General features: G+C 37.7%; 1 protein-coding gene across 1 annotated transcript in view; it reads left to right on the top strand.

Annotated features, from left to right (window-relative positions):
• Positions 1–19,425, top strand: part of PDE5A (phosphodiesterase 5A) — a 135,340-nt gene that overhangs the window by 11,413 nt on the left and 104,502 nt on the right. The window contains exons 2-3 of the mRNA XM_065877153.1: positions 7,828–8,416; positions 19,093–19,182. Coding sequence (XP_065733225.1) covers positions 7,828–8,416; positions 19,093–19,182 — 679 coding nt within the window. The remainder of the gene's footprint in view (positions 1–7,827; positions 8,417–19,092; positions 19,183–19,425) is intronic.

Here is a 19,425-nt window from a genome sequence, read left to right as displayed (position 1 = left end):
TACCCATTTTAAAAAGATATATAATACATCTCATTTTTGAGGTAAGCAGTTTTTTGTGTAATAAAATATGGAAGGAAATAAATGACTGGAGGATAGTAAAACAGATTTTGGTGAGGAGAGAAGGAATGATTTGGATGGGATGTTAAACATCAGGATCTTGTCATCGATTATAAATTCTCAGCATTAATTTTTATTGTATTTCTCTTGGCTGTGGCTTTATTTCAAGGGTCCAGGGCCTATTGTTTTTCATTAACAGCCTTGTAAAAGTTAAATCAACTCAAAGACTTCAAGAGGGCCACTCTGCTTGTGATTGCAGGACAGTTAACAAGGACTTGCTTATACATGAAAGCAGAGTCTCTAAGTTATTAGCGCTTGGAGCAGAGGGTAAAATACCTTTGTGGAACTTGCATGCATTTCATTCTTTCTGCTCACATAGCTAGGATGTAACTTATGGGGAGTTATGGTGTAACTCTTCTATTTAGGGGGAGAACTTAGTGGGATTCTATAATAAATGACAATCTGCAGTATCTGCTTTGGACAAGGACTTTGAATGCTCAGGATGCATGTAGCCAGCCGATTTCCAAATGCCATTAGACCCACTCGGCCTGTGGACCCATACCACCTGGAACACGACCTCTTTCCCCCTCACTTCCTCTGATTCTCTTGGCTGAACTTTATGAGGAAATGAACAGCCATTGCTCTTTACCCCAGCCCTACGTCTCCACTGGAATGAGTACTAAGGGTCTAGGAGATAGCAACATCTTAAAAATATGGAAGAGATTTTGAAATGCTTCCACATGCATTTTCTTTTCCTTTTTTAAAAATTTTATTTATCTATTTATTTATTTTTGGCTGTGTTGGGTCTTCGTTGCTGCTCGTGGGCTTTTCTCTAGTTGCGTCGAGCAGGGGCTACTCTTCATTGCGGTGTGCGGGCTTCCCATTGCGGTGGCTTCTCTTGTTGCGGAGCACAGGCTCTAGGCACGTGGGGTTTGGTAGTTGTGGCGCACAGGCTCAGTAGTTGTGGCTTGCAGGCTCTAGAGCACAGGCTCAGTAGTTGTGGCGCACGTGCTTAGTTGCTCCGTGGCATGTGGGATCTTCCTGGACCAGGGCTCAAATCCTTGTCCCCTGCATTGGCAGGTGGACTCTTAACCACTGCACCACCAGGGAAGCCCCACATGCATTTTATAACTTGTCTCAGACATGTGAGTGAAGCAGTAAGAAGTCTTTCCCCTGTTTGAAAATGGGGAAGCTAAGGGGCAAAAGGAGATGACCGGAGTTGACCAAACTAATAATCATCACCTACTGGCCTATTGATAACATAAGAAGTTGTGGGAGTCTTCATGACCTGTTCATACAGCTGACCATTTTTATAATGAAGGACTTGTACTCTGGGGAAAACGGCCTCCAGCGAAGTTGTGATTGGTTCAGCCTCACATCTGTGTATTCTTATAGTTGGAACTAGAGTTGTTTCCTGATGGCCAGTTTGGTATTCTTGACTTTATACTGTGCTGAAGACAGTCAGCACCTTGCACTTCATGAAGAAGGTAGAACAGGCAGTATTTCCCGTATTATGTAGAGGATGAAATTGAAACTCAGAAGAAGAAAATTGTTTGCCACTGGTCACAAATCCCATTGGCAGCAAATGCTAGAATAATGATTGGAATCTTGGATTTATGGCTGAAAAACACAACTTCTCGGGGTGCTTTGTAAGTCCCAAGAATTTTTAGCAATTAGTCAACCTCCGTTTTATAAGTAGATTGCAGTTTGTTTTTTTCTCTGTTAAATATATGGTATGGTTTGGACAGTAAAATGAAAAGGCTTGATTTAAGGAAGAACTTTATGCCACAAATTATTAATCCAAGAGCTTTCAAAAGGTTCCGTTATCAAGCACAGGATCACAATGTGGTGCACAGGATCCTTTGTGCTCTTTAAATGATAAAATTAGTATTAGTGGTTTAATAGCCTGGAGCTCATTAGTATGCTCCACAGAACCTACCTTTTCTTTGTTGTCTATCTGCCAATAATTTCAGTTGGGAAAAACAGAATATCGAACGACTAGTGTGGCCAGCTAAAATACAGGACACCCCGTACAATTTGAATTTTAGATTCTACTTATATTAAAAAATTATTCATTGTTTATCTGAAACTCAGTTTTAACTGGGTATCCAGTATTTTTATTTGCTAAATCTAGCAGCCCTGAGAATTACTCTTCTCTTGAACACATTTATTATACATTCTTTTCAGTGCATCATTTTAGGTTTATAAACCATGACCTGTTTTCAGAGAAACATAGGCATTGGATTCAGTTAGATTTTTTCAGGACACAATCCTTAAGAACATTTGTTCTCTGAGTCCCTTGGGGCAGTGTTTTTACCTCAGTGGTTTAGTGTGCCATCCTTTTACGATCTGGATGGAAAGAATTAAGTTAGAGAATGTGTATTATAAGTGATTTTATTCTCTCTATTCCTTGTGTGTTTAAATTTGATTTTTGATTCTTTCAGATGCAGCTAGACATTATGAAGTGTCTTCATGACAAACATTGGTGTTCTGGGAACTTTTATAGTCTTACAGGCTGTAAGACTGGGAATAGGAGACCTAGATTTGATTCCTGATTTTGCTGCCAGCTAGCAGAATGTGTGTGGTTCAGCCATTTAATTTAGCTGCATAATTGAGAAAGTAGGATTGTTAGTGCCTGCCTCACCAGGTTGAAATAAAATGGTGCTTTTTTTCCTTTCAGTATCACTAATGTAAATACTTTTCAAAATCTCATAGACTCAAGGAAGAGAAAGAAGGGAAAATAGAGATCCTGTCTCAGGCCATAGAGGTGATTTGCTCCAGTCAGAGCTACCAGCCAGGTTTCTTGAATCTCATCTGGTATATTTACCCTTGTATTTGACATGTTCATCTCTCCATCTTTCTTCATTCACATGCAGTTACGTATAACTTCATATGACAGCGAATACAGTACGTGTATAAATTAACTTCTGGACACAATATAAGCCTCAGTTTAGGGAGGAGAGGTCTGGGCTTGCTCACTCCTGTATCCCTGGTGCCCAGCCTAGTTAGTGCTAGTTAGTGACACTCTCAAGGACCTTCATGAGAATAATCCATTCTAGAGAAAAAAGACACTTAAAAGTGAATCCAGTTAAAAGCGAAAAATATCACTGAAAAGGTTTTGATTGGAACTTTATCTTGAAAAATGGAACCACAGGTAATGAAAGTAAATTTACCTTATTTTGGACTTAGTAAAATTTAGATTATAATGAAAACTCCAAGCTAATTTGTAAAATACACAATTTTCTGGCAAGACTATGCCATAAACCAATATCTTTACTTCTTATTTGACATTTGCAGCAGAATCATAGAGTCTTTTTCCCCAAATACAGGTTTTTAAAATTAATATTTGAAGATGTCATCAGTTCTTCCAGCAGCCCTTCTTAATCTAGAATGCAGTTATTTGAATAGAATTCTCTTTTCAGGTATTTGTTATGTCATGATCCTTGCTGTTGTTTAATTTTTTGATTGTTAACAGTTTTTTTATTGAGCTTAACCCTTAATTATCAGTGGTTTTATGTAATATTAGAATAGTTCTCCAACATCACTTTGGTTTACTTCTAGAAATTCTGTATCTTACATAAGAGTTTAAATTTCAGTCTGCAGGTGATTTGTATTTGCAGAGATTGAAGTATTAAAAAACAATCAGGGCTTCCCTGGTGGCGCAGTGATTGAGAGTCTGCCTGCTAATGCAGGGGACGTGGGTTCGTGCCCCGGTCCGTGAAGATCCCACATGCCGCGGAGCGGCTGGGCCCGTGAGCCATGGCCGCTGAGCCTGTGCGTCTGGAGAGACCACAGCAGTGAGAGGCCCGCGTACCGCAAAAAAAAAAAAAAAAAAAAAAATCAACAGGAAATGATAGATATTAGTCTTAGGAAGGACGGCCCACTTCATACAGCCACATAGGTCATGCACTGCAAAACGTCAAGGGATGCCTGAAGGGAGAGAGGTGTGAGAGATGATTTAATTTTATTTACGGTTGGTTTATAAGTGATTGTTTTGATGTTATGATAACATATGTTTTCCATACACAGGGATATATCTACAGGGACTCAGATAATCAATAATGTGGTCATGAGAAAACCCTTTCCCCCATGACTGGTGATTAATAAAAATGGTTGATTGAATCACTGAATATACCAGATCTACTGTTCCTGTGTCATTTAATACTGAGTTAATCTCTCCAAGAGAATATCTAGAAATACAACACTTGTGAGACTATTAAATATAATAATACAAAACACCTAACGAAGAATTTTTGGACACTGGCTCTGTTTAAGACATATATTAGGCCCTACAGGATATATGAGGGTAAATTAGCCGTGGTCAGTTATGAGGCTTACATCCAAGGGGTGATGAACATTAATAGCTAAAACACAATGTTGATTTTCTGTAACAAACATGTCAGCATTCACATTTTCAAAAGACTGTTGTCCCCTTTAATGCAGGTGATTTAGGAGTCGTCATTTATTCATTCTCTTCACTCAAATATTTATCAAGGACTCAGTATGTGACAGGCGCTTTCTAAGTACAGGAATGCAGTCGTGAAGAAGACAGACAAGTATGAAATTTACATCTCATCGGAGGAGGCAATAAACCAACAGATTAATAAACCAGAAGAATAGATGATAGTAAGAATTCAGATAGCGTGGGGGGAGAACATAACGTGTCGGCACCACCTGAGGTGGAGTGATCAGGGAAGACCTGTCTGCACGGGAGGTGAGGAAGCTGTGATCAACCAGGTGCAGGTGAGGAGAGCTTTCCAGACTGGGAGCTGTCTGACGTGCTTAAGGAACGTCAGGGAGGCATGGGTGAGAGGGACTATGGTAAGGGATTGCAAGAGTTTGAATTTTATTCTCAATTCAGTGAGAAGCCAAGTAGGGTAGTTAAGATGTTAAGGTTTACTTTGTTCGAAGATGACTCTGGCTACTGTGTGGAGAGTGGATTGAAGGGAGGCTAGTATAATATCAGAGAGACCAGTTAAGGGGCAGTGGCCGCAGTCCGAGGTGAGAGATTATGGGGTTTGGACCAGGGAAGTGGTACAAGAGATAGAAATGAGCAGATTGGACTATAGGGTTTTAGAAGTCAAGGTGACAGGACTTGGCTGCTGGATTAGAAGAGAGAGTTGAAGGAAACAGAAATCCAGAATAATTCCTAGATGTTTGGTTGAATAACTAGGGAGATGATGGTGCTACTTACTAATACGAAGAAACCTGGCAGGGAGTGAGGCTGGTGCAAGATGAAGGATGGGGCATTAGGAATTCTGATTTCACCATGTTAAGTTGTCTGTTTAGACATTCACATGGAGCTGTCAAGTAGGTGGTTGGATTAAAAAGTTGATCACCATTTTCCAATGAGAAGGTAAGAAATAAGAGGAGGCTGTGTTTCAGGTTTGTAACTGAAGTAGTTAAAATGCCTCTTTTTATATTGATTTGAGAATTTAAGTTGCATGTACATATTTTTAAATAACGATATGTTAATTTAAATGTATCACTTTTTTCCTGTCTTACATTTTACAAAACAGTTTATTCAAATGCTTCCTGTACATTTTTCACATGCATGTCTGACATCAGTGTCTTTGGCACTACTACTGTGATTTTGGAGGTTATGTAAGCATTTCCCAAAGTATGTTCCCCTCATTTCTATCGAAGTTTTTGAGATACAGCATTATTTTAATATCAATGTATGTTCTCATCACTGGAAGTTTTGTCTCAAGCCATGGCATGCATTTATAAAACATTAGGCAATTGTATTTTAAACGACTCTGTGCTAGAGGTATACACCGGAGATGTGTACAATATACTTACTGCATTGCTTTTTAAAAAACTTTTGTTTATTATTATTATTATTTTGGCCGTGGTGCATGGCATGCAGGATCTTAGTTCCCCGACCAGGGATCAAACCCATGCCCCTGGCAGTGGGGACACAGAGTCTTGACCACTGGACCACCAGGGAAGTCCCTACATAGGTTTTTAAAGAGAGCTTTAAAATTTATAACTATATCTAACACTTGGAATTATGAGGTAATCCTGATAGTATCTGTGTCATCTCTTTTTGACCCATTTCATTCTAGACCGGTGCCATTTCTGGGTAATATATATTTACCAAACAATAGAGTGTTGTTCAAACTAAAATAATTAAGGGAACATTCTATAAGTGAAAGACTTAGTAGAGACTCTGAAAAAAGGCTAACTCTTCTTTCCCCCTTCTGGATCTTCTTTTTTCACTTAATAAATTGTTGTGATTATTCATATCAGTATCCATGACCATTTTTAAATCTTTGTCTAGTGTTACATTTATAAATGTGCCATGATGTGTTTTCCAGGCTTCTGTTTGTGGTATTAGGTTTCTTCTCATCTTTGCTGTAACAAACAGTACCACAGTAAATAAATACCCTGGTACTTCCTTTGCCACATGTGTAAAATCTGGGGAACAAAGGATAAATGCATTTTAAAACTTGTTAGATATTGCCTACTGGCCCTCTGAAGAGGTGTTATCAATTTCTACTGCATCCAAAAGGATGAGAGAGTGTCTGTATCCCTACACTGTCCAAAATAGTACACTGTCAGACTCGTTTATCCCAGCTCTTTGGTGAAAATAATCAGTAAGTCATTGTAGAGTGGAGATTGCATTGCTCTTATAGGCCAGTTCTTTTAAATATCCTCAGTGGTAGCAAGTTTTTGTCTTTTGAAAGTAAATTTGAGTTTTGGAAAAAGTCAAGTCTAATGCATAAGCTATATATGAAGTTAGCCATCACTCTAGGTTTTTTGTGGTTTTATTTGCTTGTTTTGAGAGGAAGGCTCAGTGAAAAAGAAGATGTAACTTTCAGATAAAACTAATATTCTTATATGGCTTATGAAAATTTTTAGAAGTTAGTTTCAAAAGAAGAGTTTCAAAAATGTCTAAAGTAATGGCACCATCAGTTGGCATAAGATTACAGCTGCCCAAGAGGAATTATTTCAGTTGAACAACAATCATTTGGTTATATATGATCCGGTATATTTGTTTTAAAAAATCACCCACTGTGAAGGCTTTATCTCAGACAGGTTTCTTCATGGGATGGCACATTCACAACATAAATAACTTAAGTTTTCTCGGGCTGAATTTTTTATACTAGTTATGCTTACTTTTTTGTTTTCCTCCTTTATACGAGGGATAGATAATCTAGAAGAAGAGATCATTTTTACCATTATCTGAACAAACATTATCAGGATGATATTAATGAAAATATACAATCTTTTTACTACATACCAGATCAAATTGTTTATATTTTTCATTTTCCTTTCTAAATCTAAAGTATATATAGCAATATAGATAACAATTATCTAAAATTAAGCATATTAGCTAGCCAAATTCAGATAAATTTTTTAAAATATTTAACTTCGGAACAAGACGTGCGTTTTAAATAGCAAATTAATTTCCATATCTATGTTTTCCTAAGACTATTGTTAAATTTAGTGTCTTTTACTTGAATACAAATTGATTTTGAGAGGAATAGACTTGACACTTGATGTGTGGTAAATCAGATATCTGAAAATACATGTATATAGGAGTCAGACTTTATCAAAGTGTTCATTGAAGCAACTGTCCTCTACAGATTTTCAGAATAAAACTGTCTTAAATAAACCATCTTGTTTTTATTTTCTATGACAGATTGAACCATTACTGCCTCAGTTTACCATGAGAGGATTTTTAGAAGCTTTCAGGGCTAGCAATATTTAAGGAGGGGTGTTCTTCCTTAAGTATTTACTGTGTCTACATGTTCTTTTCTGCAGAGAAATGGTCAATGCATGGTTTGCTGAGAGAGTTCACACCATCCCTGTGTGCAAGGAAGGCATCAGAGGCCCCGTGGAGTCTTGCTCTTTACCCTCGGAGCAGAGTCCCCGTGCAGAGAGCAGTGTCCCTGGAACACCAACCAGGAAGATCTCTGCCTCCGAATTTGATCGACCTCTTAGACCCATCGTTGTCAAGGATTCTGAGGGAACTGTGAGCTTCCTCTCTGACTCAGAAAAGAAGGAACAGATGCCTCTAAACCCGCCACGGTTTGATAATGATGAAGGGGACCAGTGCTCGAGACTCTTGGAATTAGTGAAAGATATTTCTAGCCACTTGGATGTCACAGCCTTATGTCACAAAATTTTCTTGCATATCCATGGCCTCATCTCCGCTGACCGCTATTCCCTGTTCCTCGTCTGTGAGGACAGCGCCAACGACAAGTTTCTTATTAGCCGCCTCTTTGACGTTGCAGAAGGTTCAACACTGGAAGAAGCTTCAAATAATTGTATCCGCTTAGAGTGGAATAAAGGCATCGTGGGACACGTGGCAGCTCTTGGTGAGCCCTTGAACATCAAAGATGCATATGAGGTAAATAAACTGTTGGAACAGAGGCGGGGTGAGGGGTGGAACACAGTTGGGGCATTGGACAACTACTGTGAATCGTGGGGATATTTGACACTGAGATGTAATAATGTGTGTACTTATTTAAAATGGGAATATATGGCAAGAACTTTCCCATCTTTTAAATGTCAGAGTTTCTTCGCTAATGTCTGGGTCAAGGATAGAGGCCCGAGAGAATTCTTGTCCTGTTTTTCTCCTTAATGATAATTTAACATAGGTCATCTCATAGTTGTATTCTTTCATCTTTTTACCTGATCACCCTACATATCCCCTATCTATGTTATCTCCATGTGAACTTCTGAGAATTTACTAATATTCTAAAATGATAGTTCCAAAAGCCATCAGAAAACCAAATCCATAGTCTTTTTAAATTCATTCATTCAGTTAATCATATTCATTCCTTTGAACTCCCATTGACAGCAAAGTCTGATTTTCTTTCTTTCCACTCTTTCATTTGTTTTATTAAACAAATAAATTTACGGATAGCTTCAAAAAATGGAAATTTTTGCCCTACAGTATTTCGATGGAAAGATTTGATATTTATTCCACTTTTACTTCAGTTATGGACTTAAAGATTACACTATATGATTCTTGAAATTTCCCAGTTAAAATTAATCTTTTATTACTAGAAATAGAGGTTTTAAACAAAGCATCTTAATTGAATGATACTTACTATGTTTATGAATTATGTTCTAGCTACTTATCACGTGGTACACTATGAAGTTTCCATAGTAATACTAGCTTGAGGCTCCTCTGTGTAATTTGAGGGGTCACAGATGTTTTAGTCACCCCTGTATTCCTGATGCCTAAGACAGTGCCTGGAACATAGATAAGTCTTAATAAATAGTGATTGGGAGAAAATTATAGTAGATGAGATAAATAAGTAGAATGGAAAGCAGGTCATAATATATCCAGGGAAAATGTGTTAGGTTCAGGGAAGCAGGAGATCACATATAATTGGGGAGACGGAGAGAGGTTTCTTTGAGGAAGCAGTGATTGATGTGGACCCTGGAAGATGGGTGAGATTGGAGTAGATTGAGTTGTGTGCATAGTGAGATCCAGATGTAAAGAGAAGTTTGCAGAAGAGACAGGAAGTTGGACCATGTGGTGCTCGTATGGAAATGTGTGGGTGATAGTATAGATGTTGAGGAGCTGCTGGAGATTACTGGGGTCTTGAATGCCAAGCTGAGGAGTATATGTTTGATTCAGAGCTATGAGGAATAACTGAAGATGGTTTGAAAGGGGAACCGGCATGATTCAGACTGTGATTTATTTTATTTTTATTTTTTTTGCGGTACACGGGCCTCTCACTGTTGTGGCCTCTCCCGTTGCGGAGCACAGGCTCCGGACGTGCAGGCTCAGCGGCCATGGCTCGCGGGCCCAGCTGCTCCACGGCATGTGGGATCCTCCCAGACCGGGGCACGAACCCGTGTCCCCTGCAACGGCAGGCGGACTCTCAACCACTGCGCCACCAGGGAAGCCCCAGACTGTGATTTAGAAAGATGAATAATATGGTGGTCATAAAAGGAATTGGGGAAAAATACTGGAAACTGGGAGGATAGGTTATTTTAAGTCTGAGGAAGTAAGGACCTGAACCAGGGCACTGGCCTTCAGGACCAAAAGGAGGGAATGGATTAACGATGAAGAAGCTGAATCTGCTAGACTTGGCTGGCAGCTAACAGGAGATGGAAGTGAGGAGAAGAGAGGAGTTGGAGAAGACTCGGGTTTTGAAGTTGGTTGAATAAATAATGGTAACTGGTGGGGAATACTGAGGGCAGGGATCTGGGGAGAGATGTGATAGTTCGGATAGATTAGATCCTGAGATAGGTGTCAGAATCCACTCTATACCAGCAGTCTTTTCCATTTTGATTCTTCACGGAGCTATCTCCATGACCTCTTTGAGCTCTGTGAGTAACATCACACCATGGCAAACTCCAAGAGGGGTATTAAGGACACAGCTGCAGAATCGCTGCCAAGTTTGCAGAATTCCCTTCCTGTCTTAGGTGACAGCTGGGTTTCCGCTTTTCAATGGCACTATAGTCCCAAGTACAGTAGGACCATAAATATGCTTCAGCTTTGCTGAGAAAGCCTCCATTTGTCTGCGTGATCCTAAGTTTCTCCAGCCCTGAGGATTTCTTCATTTATATACAATTTATTTAATCTGTTTACCATCTTTAGAGTTTTGATGGTGTAGTTTTTGTCTTGCAGTTAGTAATAATTTAATTCTTGTACTGCCATCTGAAATAGGCCCAGTGTCCTTGATTTGCAGTGACCCCACGGTGAAGCCTCTTAGCCTGTGGATTTCTCCTGTTGCTGCTTCACCCTTGACACCCTTGATCTGTGTTTAATAGAGGCCTTGCAGAAGTTATTCCTGTCCCAGGAATTTCATTAGAAGTTGTGGGATTGATCTGTGACATAATTTACATTGGTATTAACAGTGGAAGTCAGTTGGCTAGTGGCTAATTCATTACTTAGCTCACTCATAGCTTGAATAGTCAAAATACTGTCTCATAGCCTTTTGTGAAAATAATCAGAATATCAAAGTATATTCTATGTTTTCTGAGTCCTATTTCTTTAAATATGTGTCTGTAAAAATGACACATTTCTTTAGCTTATGTGACCGTAGAACACTTAAAAGTTATGATGTAGCAGTAGAAAACCAAGAAGTGGCCACGAAATAAGAGTAGTGCTCAGATTGAAGCTCAGAGTGAAATAATAGTCTCCTAGATAGATTAATTGTAAGAAATGGTCAACATTTGATTCACTTTTTAAAACTTTGTAACAGAATGATATAAACTTGGAGATTCAGCTGTTTTATTACTAATAAAATAACACATCCATATTTTAAAATATAAGACAAGATCAACACCGTAGACCAGTGAGTCTCAATTAGATCACAAATACCAGTGATGTTCAGTCACACATCATCTCCTCCTTCCTCAGCCCATCCTTCACGCAACTTCCTTGAATATGGCAGAGCATTTCATAATAATAAAATATTAACACATAATAATCAGAGCAACTGTATAAATGTGTTGGCATTGTCCTCATATATAAAAACTAGATATCATCCAGTATCTAGATTGGATTGTGTATTAGTCAGTGTTCTTCAGAGAAACAGAGCCAGTGGGATAAATAGAGATAAATAAGAAGTGATGTACTCTAGGAATTAGCCACTTGGATATGGAGGCCTAGAAGTTCCACAGTCTGCCTGCCATCTGCACGCTGGAGAATCAGGAAAGTTGATGGTGGAATTCAGAGTCTGAAGGCCTAAGAATGAGGGGGGCCAAGAGTATAACTCTGGTCTGTGTCTGAGGCCAAAAGCTTTAGAACCAGGAGCTCTGATGGACAGCAAGAGGGCAAGAGAAGATGGATATCTTAGAGAGCAAATTTGTCCTTCCTCTGCCTTTTTTGTTCTATTCAGGTACTCAAGGGATTGGCTGATGCCCACTGGCATTGATGAAGATCTTCTTTACTCATTCTACTGATTCAAATGTTCATCTCTTCTGGAGACATCCTCACAGGCACACCTGGAAGTAATGTTTTATCAGCTATTTGGGTATCCCTTAGCCTAGTCAAGTTGACACATAAAATTAACCATCACAGATTGCCTGAACCCCTGGTTCCACGTCTTATGGAAGCCTTAAGACTCCGCAAGATTTCCTATGTCAGATTTCTATTGTCTACACAGCCCTCTTTTTCCTAAGTCAACTGGAATGCAAAACCTGGGCTCTTCTCCTGCTTCCATGGGACAGCCTCTCCATGGATACTATGATTGCTAGGGAGAAAACTTGGAGGATCTTAGGGAAGGGTCACATTGTCACTCATGTGGCCTTCACCGTGGAGCCGCTACTCCTCCCACTCGCACTTCATTCCTTCCTTTTCAGTCCTTTTCCAGGTAAATAAATCTTCACCATCTCTCATCCTGCAGGTCTCACTTGCTGCTCAAGTGAATTTCTGGTGAATAAAATTATTTCCAAAATGAATTTCAGAGGAAAGAGATAACAATAGCAACTGTTCTAATTTTGATAAATTCTTTAGTTTTGATAAATTATTAAATTTGATAATTTTGTCATGGTGTAATTGTGCCCCAGGGAACACAGTTTGGGAACTGCTATATCTTTGTTCAATGTTCTAATAATCTCTAGGTATTCCACTTTGTGGAAGAAAACCAGTGCATATAATTTGGCAAGTCTACTGTATTATTTCCTTTTTGTTTCCTGTTATTCTTATACCATTTCAAGCTTAAAGAAAAGTTGCAAGACCAGCATCAGAAACTTGTGTATACGCTTTACCCAGATTCTCCAATCGTTTATATTTTGCCCCATTTGCTTTATTCTTTTCCTATATATAATACATATAAGTAATATATGCAGATTATTTTTTTCTGAACCATTTGGAGACATTTTTACTAAATATTTCAGTGTATAGTTTATAACAAGAATATTCTCTTACACAACTGTGATACATTTATCAAAATCTGGAAATTTTATGATACTGTACTATTATCAAACATTCCATAGTCAAATTTGGTCAGTTGTTCCATGAATGTCCTTTATAGTTATTCTTTTCACTCTGATCAAGGCTGTAATTCAGGATTACATATTGCACATACTTGTCCTATCTCTTTGGTCTCCATTAAATCTGGAATAGTTTCTCAGTGTTTCTTTATCTTTCTTTACATGTAGTTTGGAAGAATACAGGCCAGTTATCTTGTAGAATGTTTTTCTTGAATTGATTCAAGTCAGGCAGTTTTGGCAGGAATACGACAGATGTTGATCTTGAGACCTAGTTTGGTTTTACAAACAGCAATCAATTCTTTACTTCTCCTACACCAGCTGGGGTGTCCTACAATCCAGCTCAATTCTGACACTAGCTCCTGGAGTTCATGCAGACCCCACAGGTTAAGGACTCAGTCCCACAGTGCCGTCCCCACTTCAGATACCAGCCCTAAATAGGATACCCAGGCTAGCCACACTTATGTCTGGCTGACTACAAATTCCGGGGCTCCCTGCTCCAGTTTAATAATGTCCTAAAATGACTCAGAACTCAGGAAAGCACTAAAGCACTACTTAAAATTACAGTTTTATTATAGAGGATGCAATTCAGAAATAGCCAGATAGAAGAGATGCATAGGGCAAGGAGCAAGGCAGGCGGGGGACACAAAACTTCCATGACCTCTCGGCGGGGGCCGGGGAAGGGAGAGGTGCACCACCATCCCAGCACACAGTTATCTCCACCAACCCAAAAGTTCCCTCAGATCTGATGGCACGGTTGATTAAATCATGGCCACTGGTGATTGGACTCAAGCTTCAGCCCCCTCTCTCCTATCCAGAAGTCAGTGGTGGGGCTGAAAGTTCTAATCCTCTAATCACTTGGCAGCCAGCCCCCATCCTGAAGCTATTTGAGGCCATCTCCCCCGCCCCCCCGCACCCCCGTGGGTCTTCTCATTAGCATGAACTCAGGTATGGTTGTAAGGGGTTTGTTATGAATATAAAAAGAATCTCCTATCACTCAGGAAATGCCAAGGGTTTGAGGAGCTCTATGCTAGACCAATGTATTTTTTATTATACCACAGACCTTCTTAGCATATGTTACCAGGTAGCATATGATGTTACTCTACCCCAGTATTAATGATGTTAAATTTGATAACTTGGTTAAAGCGGTATCCACTAGGTTTTTTCACTATAAAGTTATAATTTTCCCATTGTAATTAAGTATCTTAAGAGGAGATACTTTGATATTGTGTAGATATTCTATTCCTCATCAGTACCTTTACCAGTTTTGTCATCCACTGATTTTCCAACTTCATAATACCTTATATATATATTAGTCGGCATTCCAATGTAAAGAAGAGCTTTGCCTTCTTTATTCATTCATTATTTATTTATTTCTATCATTATGGACATTTTTATTTTGTTTAATGAGTTATGCTCTGTTACTATCTTAATTTATTCAAATTCTCAGATTATATCAGATTTACCGGCTCCTATGTCTTTTTGATATGTCCCCATCACTCTTGGCATTTTCTTGCTTTCTAGGGGAGCTGAAAGTTTTAACTGCTTGACAAGATGTTCCAGACTCATCTTTTACTTTCCCTGCCCTAGCCCTATGATCATTCTTTTTCCCAAGGAGCCCTGGTTCCTTTCAGTGGAGGGGATGGTATTTAGAAACCAGGATCTAGGCAGTAGGTGTGCTCACTGCTACTAGTTTATCAGCAGACAGAGCTAGGAAAAAAATATATACACAGACACTTATATTTTATTTATTCCTATATGTAACTACTCACTATATGATAAACAATGAATTCTTACCTCCAACTTCAATCTAACACCTCAAGGTATATTTTTTCTTCCTCTTTTCTTAATATATATAATATAATATTATATATATTATATATGTAATATATATATATGTTCTTTCTCAGATTCTTTTCTCTTATAGGTTATTAGAAAATATTGAATATAGTTCCCTGTGCTACACAGCAGGTCCTTGTTGATTATCTGTTTTATATATAGTAATGTGTATATGTTAATCCCAGACTCCTAATTTATTACCCTCCCCTTTCCATAAGTTTGTTTTCTATGTCTGAGGGACTGTTTCTGTCTTGTAAATAAGTTCATTTATGTCTTTTTTTTTTCTTTTTTAGATTCCACACATAAGTGATATCATATAATATTTGTCTTTCTATGTCTGGCTTACTTCACGTAGTATGGTAATCTGTAGGTCCATCCATGTTGCTGCAAATGACATTATTTCATTCTTTTTTATGGCTGAGTAATATTCCATAACACACACACACACACACACACACACACACACACATAACAAATCTCTGACAAAAGAGGCAAGAATACACAATGGATAAAAGACAGTCTCTTCAATAAGTGGTGCTGGGAAAACTGAACAGCTACATGTAAAAGAATGAAATTAGAACATTTTCTAAGACCATACACAAAAATAAACTCAAAATGGATTAAAGACCTAAATGTAAGACCAGATACTATAAAACTCCTAGAGGAAAACATAGGCAGTACACTCATTGACATAAATCATAGCAATATCTTTGTGGATTCGTTTCTTTATTCTTCATATATTTGTGCATGTGCTTAAGCCATGTTCCAAGCTCTTTACTCCCTTCTGTAGAATCTCTTATCTTTCTCTTCAAGCTGAAGAACTCTCATTAACATTTCTTTAGTACTGGTCTGGTGGTGACGAATTCTCTGATTTTGTTTATCTGAAAATGGCTTTATTTTGCCTGTAATCTTGAAAGATATTTTCACTGTCTAGAAGATTCTCACTTAATAGTAGTTTTCTTTTAACACTTAAAAAGTTCTCCCACATTTTTCTGATTTTCACTTTTCTTATGAGAAGTCTGCTCGGCTTCATTTTTCACCTTATATGTTTCATAGTATATATCATTTTCACACTGTGTATATATTTAAGGTTTTCACTAACTTTGGGAAATTTTTGGTCATGTGTTTAAATATTTTTTCTGCTCCATTCTCTTCTCTTTGGACTCCAGTTGTATATATGTTAGACTATTTGATGTTGTCCCACAGAACACTGAGGCTCTGTTAACTTTTTACAGGTTGTTTTTTTTTTTTTTTTTGTCCTCTCAGTCCTTTGGATTGGATACTTTCTGTCCATCTGTCTTCAGGTTCACTGATGCTTCCGTTGTTTCCAATCTGCTGTTAAATCCGTCAGTGAACTCTTGGTTTTAGACTTTGTACTTTTCAGTTCTAGAATTTACATTTGGCTTTTTAAAAATACTTTTTCTTTCTGCAGAGATTTCCATCTGTTCATTATTACCATATTTTCTCTTCAGTCCTTAAATACATTTATAATAGCTGCTTTGAGGTCCCTGTTTATTAATTCCAACATCTGAATCATCTTGGGGTCATTTTCTATTGACTGCTTTTTTTCTTCACTGTGGGTTTCAATTTCCTGTTTCTTCACATGCATTGTGATTTTCTTTATTGTATGCTGGACATTGCAAATGTTTTGTTGTAGGGCATTTGGATTATATCAACTTCCTTTAAAACAGAGCTGACCTTTGTTCTTGTAGACAGTGGAGTTACTGGAAGATCCTTTCAGTCCTGTCAGGTTTGGTGTTATTATTTGTTAGGATGGATCTACTTTAGTTTTAAATTTAGTCTTAGGGAATGCTGCTCAGGTCCTTACCCCCCAAGGAGTAGCCTTTCTGTGTCTCAACTGAATGCCTGAGGTGCCTAGTGAGGTATCTCCTCTGGTGGGTAGAACCCCAGTGTCTTCAAACATTTTTAGAATTGGTTATCACCATTCACTTTCAGCCTTCAACAGGTAATCTTTGCTAGGTCTCTTAGAGTCTTGCCAAATACATGTCTGTGAAATGACTAGCCACTCACTCTTCTGCCACTCCTCCTTTATACCCCTAACCCCACCCAAAGCACAGCCTCTCTTATCAGGTACTTTGCCTTGCACATACCAGCCACTTTAGAAGCCCTGAATTCAGTTCTATTTGGAACTGTTACTCTGCCTGCCCCCAGGATACCACCTGCCTGCCCCCAGGAGGAACCGGATTATTGCAAGGCCATCATGTGTATTCCCTTCTTCACTGTGTGTAGTTTAGTTATCGCATGTATTTTGTCTAATCTTGTATTTTTCAGCAGGAGGGCAAGTCTGGTACTAGTTGTTTTAGTATGGGAGATGGATATCTAAGCTTTGTGGGTTTTTTTACACTGTCATGTTCTCATAAACAGTGAAAGAAATAATCACAATAATAATGAAATAATAGTGCTCCATTTTTCTTTCAATGTTTACTTGGACCTAGAGGGGTTAGAAGTTCTCTATGTGTTTATAGCCCCTGCACTGGGTACATTATTAAAGGAAAAATTCTTTGAGATGCCAAAATTCACTTAAAGTGATTTTGAAGTATACATTACTCCTACCTCCTTCAATGAAGAATGAAATCCAGGGCTGCTGTTTATTTTAAACTTCCAGTATGCACAAAAAAATTCTATGAAAGTGCTACTAATTTCAGACTCTTGCTTTGATTAGATAGTTGGGTTTAATCCTCTTTTTTATAAATTGGTCTTGTAATTCAGATATTCGTTAACAAAATAATTGCTGAGGATACATTTCTATTCGTAATTTGATTATTAGCTTGTAGAATAATTCACTATATAAATTCATAATTTTTATCTTCTTTTAATTTGTCCGTGTCAGTATCCTGTCTGCTTTCTTTAGATACCTTGCAATATAGTATGCTATTTAAGAACTGTTTTTTGGAAACATTGAGCCAAGGTTTTCTCTGTCTTTCAGTATAACTTTGAGCATGTTTGCAGAAAAACTAAAAATGCAGTCGTGTATATTTATAATATAAAATATTTGTATTGATTTTCTACCATTTTATAACTCTTCTTTTGAAATTGCCTTTAATGCCATGTTTGATCCTCCCATGGGGAAAATCGGCCTCATTTCTGACCCGAGTTGATGGAATCGTTTACTTCATTCACAGCTTTGGCTTTGCATGACTTTAGACTAATTAAAAAAAAAAAAAAAAGGAAATGACCTTCAAAGATGAGGATTTTTCCAGTGTGACTATTCCATATTTTCTGAAGGGAATTCCAAAAGCAGAGTTTTTAGAACAATAATGCTATTATTAGGTCGAGCATGTAAGTTCCCAAGGCTATTGCTTTGAAGGGAACAATATTCATTCAGATGTTTATGTTCTGGTATGTTTGCTTCCCTTCTAATTGTATCTCATGTGCTGGTCTGTGTCCATTTCCTTGAGTATATTTTTCCTCCTACCTATAAGGTTTGCTTTAAACTATAGTAAGCTAAAAGTGATCATGTTGGATAACTGTGATATCATTTGTTAATGAATTTGTTTAACAGATGTTTTTGAGTTCCTATGCTAATCTTGGGAATACAGTGTGGTGAACCAAAAAAAGACCCTCATAGAATTTACAGCCTACCTTTGATCTTCTCAATCTGGTTTAATGGAAGATAGCCTGTATCTTTCTTTCTTTAACCCACATTTAGAACTTTTACACCTTTCAGCAGTCCTTTGTGATTATTGGATGTGGGAAGATGTACTTTGTAAAGGGGAAAGAGATTCAGAAGACTGAGGAATTGTTTGTAGTCTGATGAAGGCCATGCAGTTTTATTATATACAAAAAGAAAGATAAGATTTTAATTCTTACGAAACAACAAGGGAAGTCAAGTCAGTATTGAAAAGGTCATTTTGGAGGTGGTGGGTTTTACAGGAAAAGTTTCAGACCAAAGATGCTTTTCTTTTTCAGAAGAATCAGTGCGATGGGAATAGGCAAATTGTATTACAGAGGAGGAGAGTTGCCACTTTTTCCTGAGTTTAAGTGAGGCTATCTAAATTGGTTAATATTTTGAATTTCCTTTATTTCTTAACATTTGTTTACATCTGTATTTTTTTCATAAATACTAGCTGCTAAAAAACCCTTAAATTTATCTTTGTCAAAGACGATATGTACTTGTATGCTTCGATGCCTTTTACAATGATGAAATTGCCATTCAGAGCAACAAGGTGAGTCGACAATTAGATTTCTCTAATCCTATAAATCAGAAAAATCAAATCAGTCTTTGAACAGGTCAGTCACTAAATTGAATTTCTTCTTCCTTACTAGGATCCTCGGTTCAATGCAGAAGTTGACCAAATTACAGGCTACAAGACACAAAGTATTCTTTGTATGCCAATTAAGAATCATAGGGAAGAGGTAAGCCAATTTTCCATTTTATTCTAAAAGGTCATTTAGAAACATTTTTCTTTTTGAAAACAATTTTTCACTTTGCACACTTACGAAATAATGCTGTAGTGACAAGTTAACTATAAAGTGCTTAAATGTTCTGCTTGATGTTTTTTATTTAGACTTTAGTAATAGGGTTGACTCCTGATACTTTACTTTGACTTAGAAATAAATTTTAGACATGTCATTTCTTTTTATTTAATAAATGTATGT

The sequence above is a fragment of the Phocoena phocoena genome, chromosome 5 (genome assembly GCF_963924675.1).
Source record: "Phocoena phocoena chromosome 5, mPhoPho1.1, whole genome shotgun sequence".
Classification (NCBI taxonomy): Eukaryota; Metazoa; Chordata; class Mammalia; order Artiodactyla; family Phocoenidae; genus Phocoena; species Phocoena phocoena.
The sequence above is the reverse complement of the archived record's forward strand: the minus strand, read 5'-3'. Positions and strand labels throughout refer to the sequence as shown.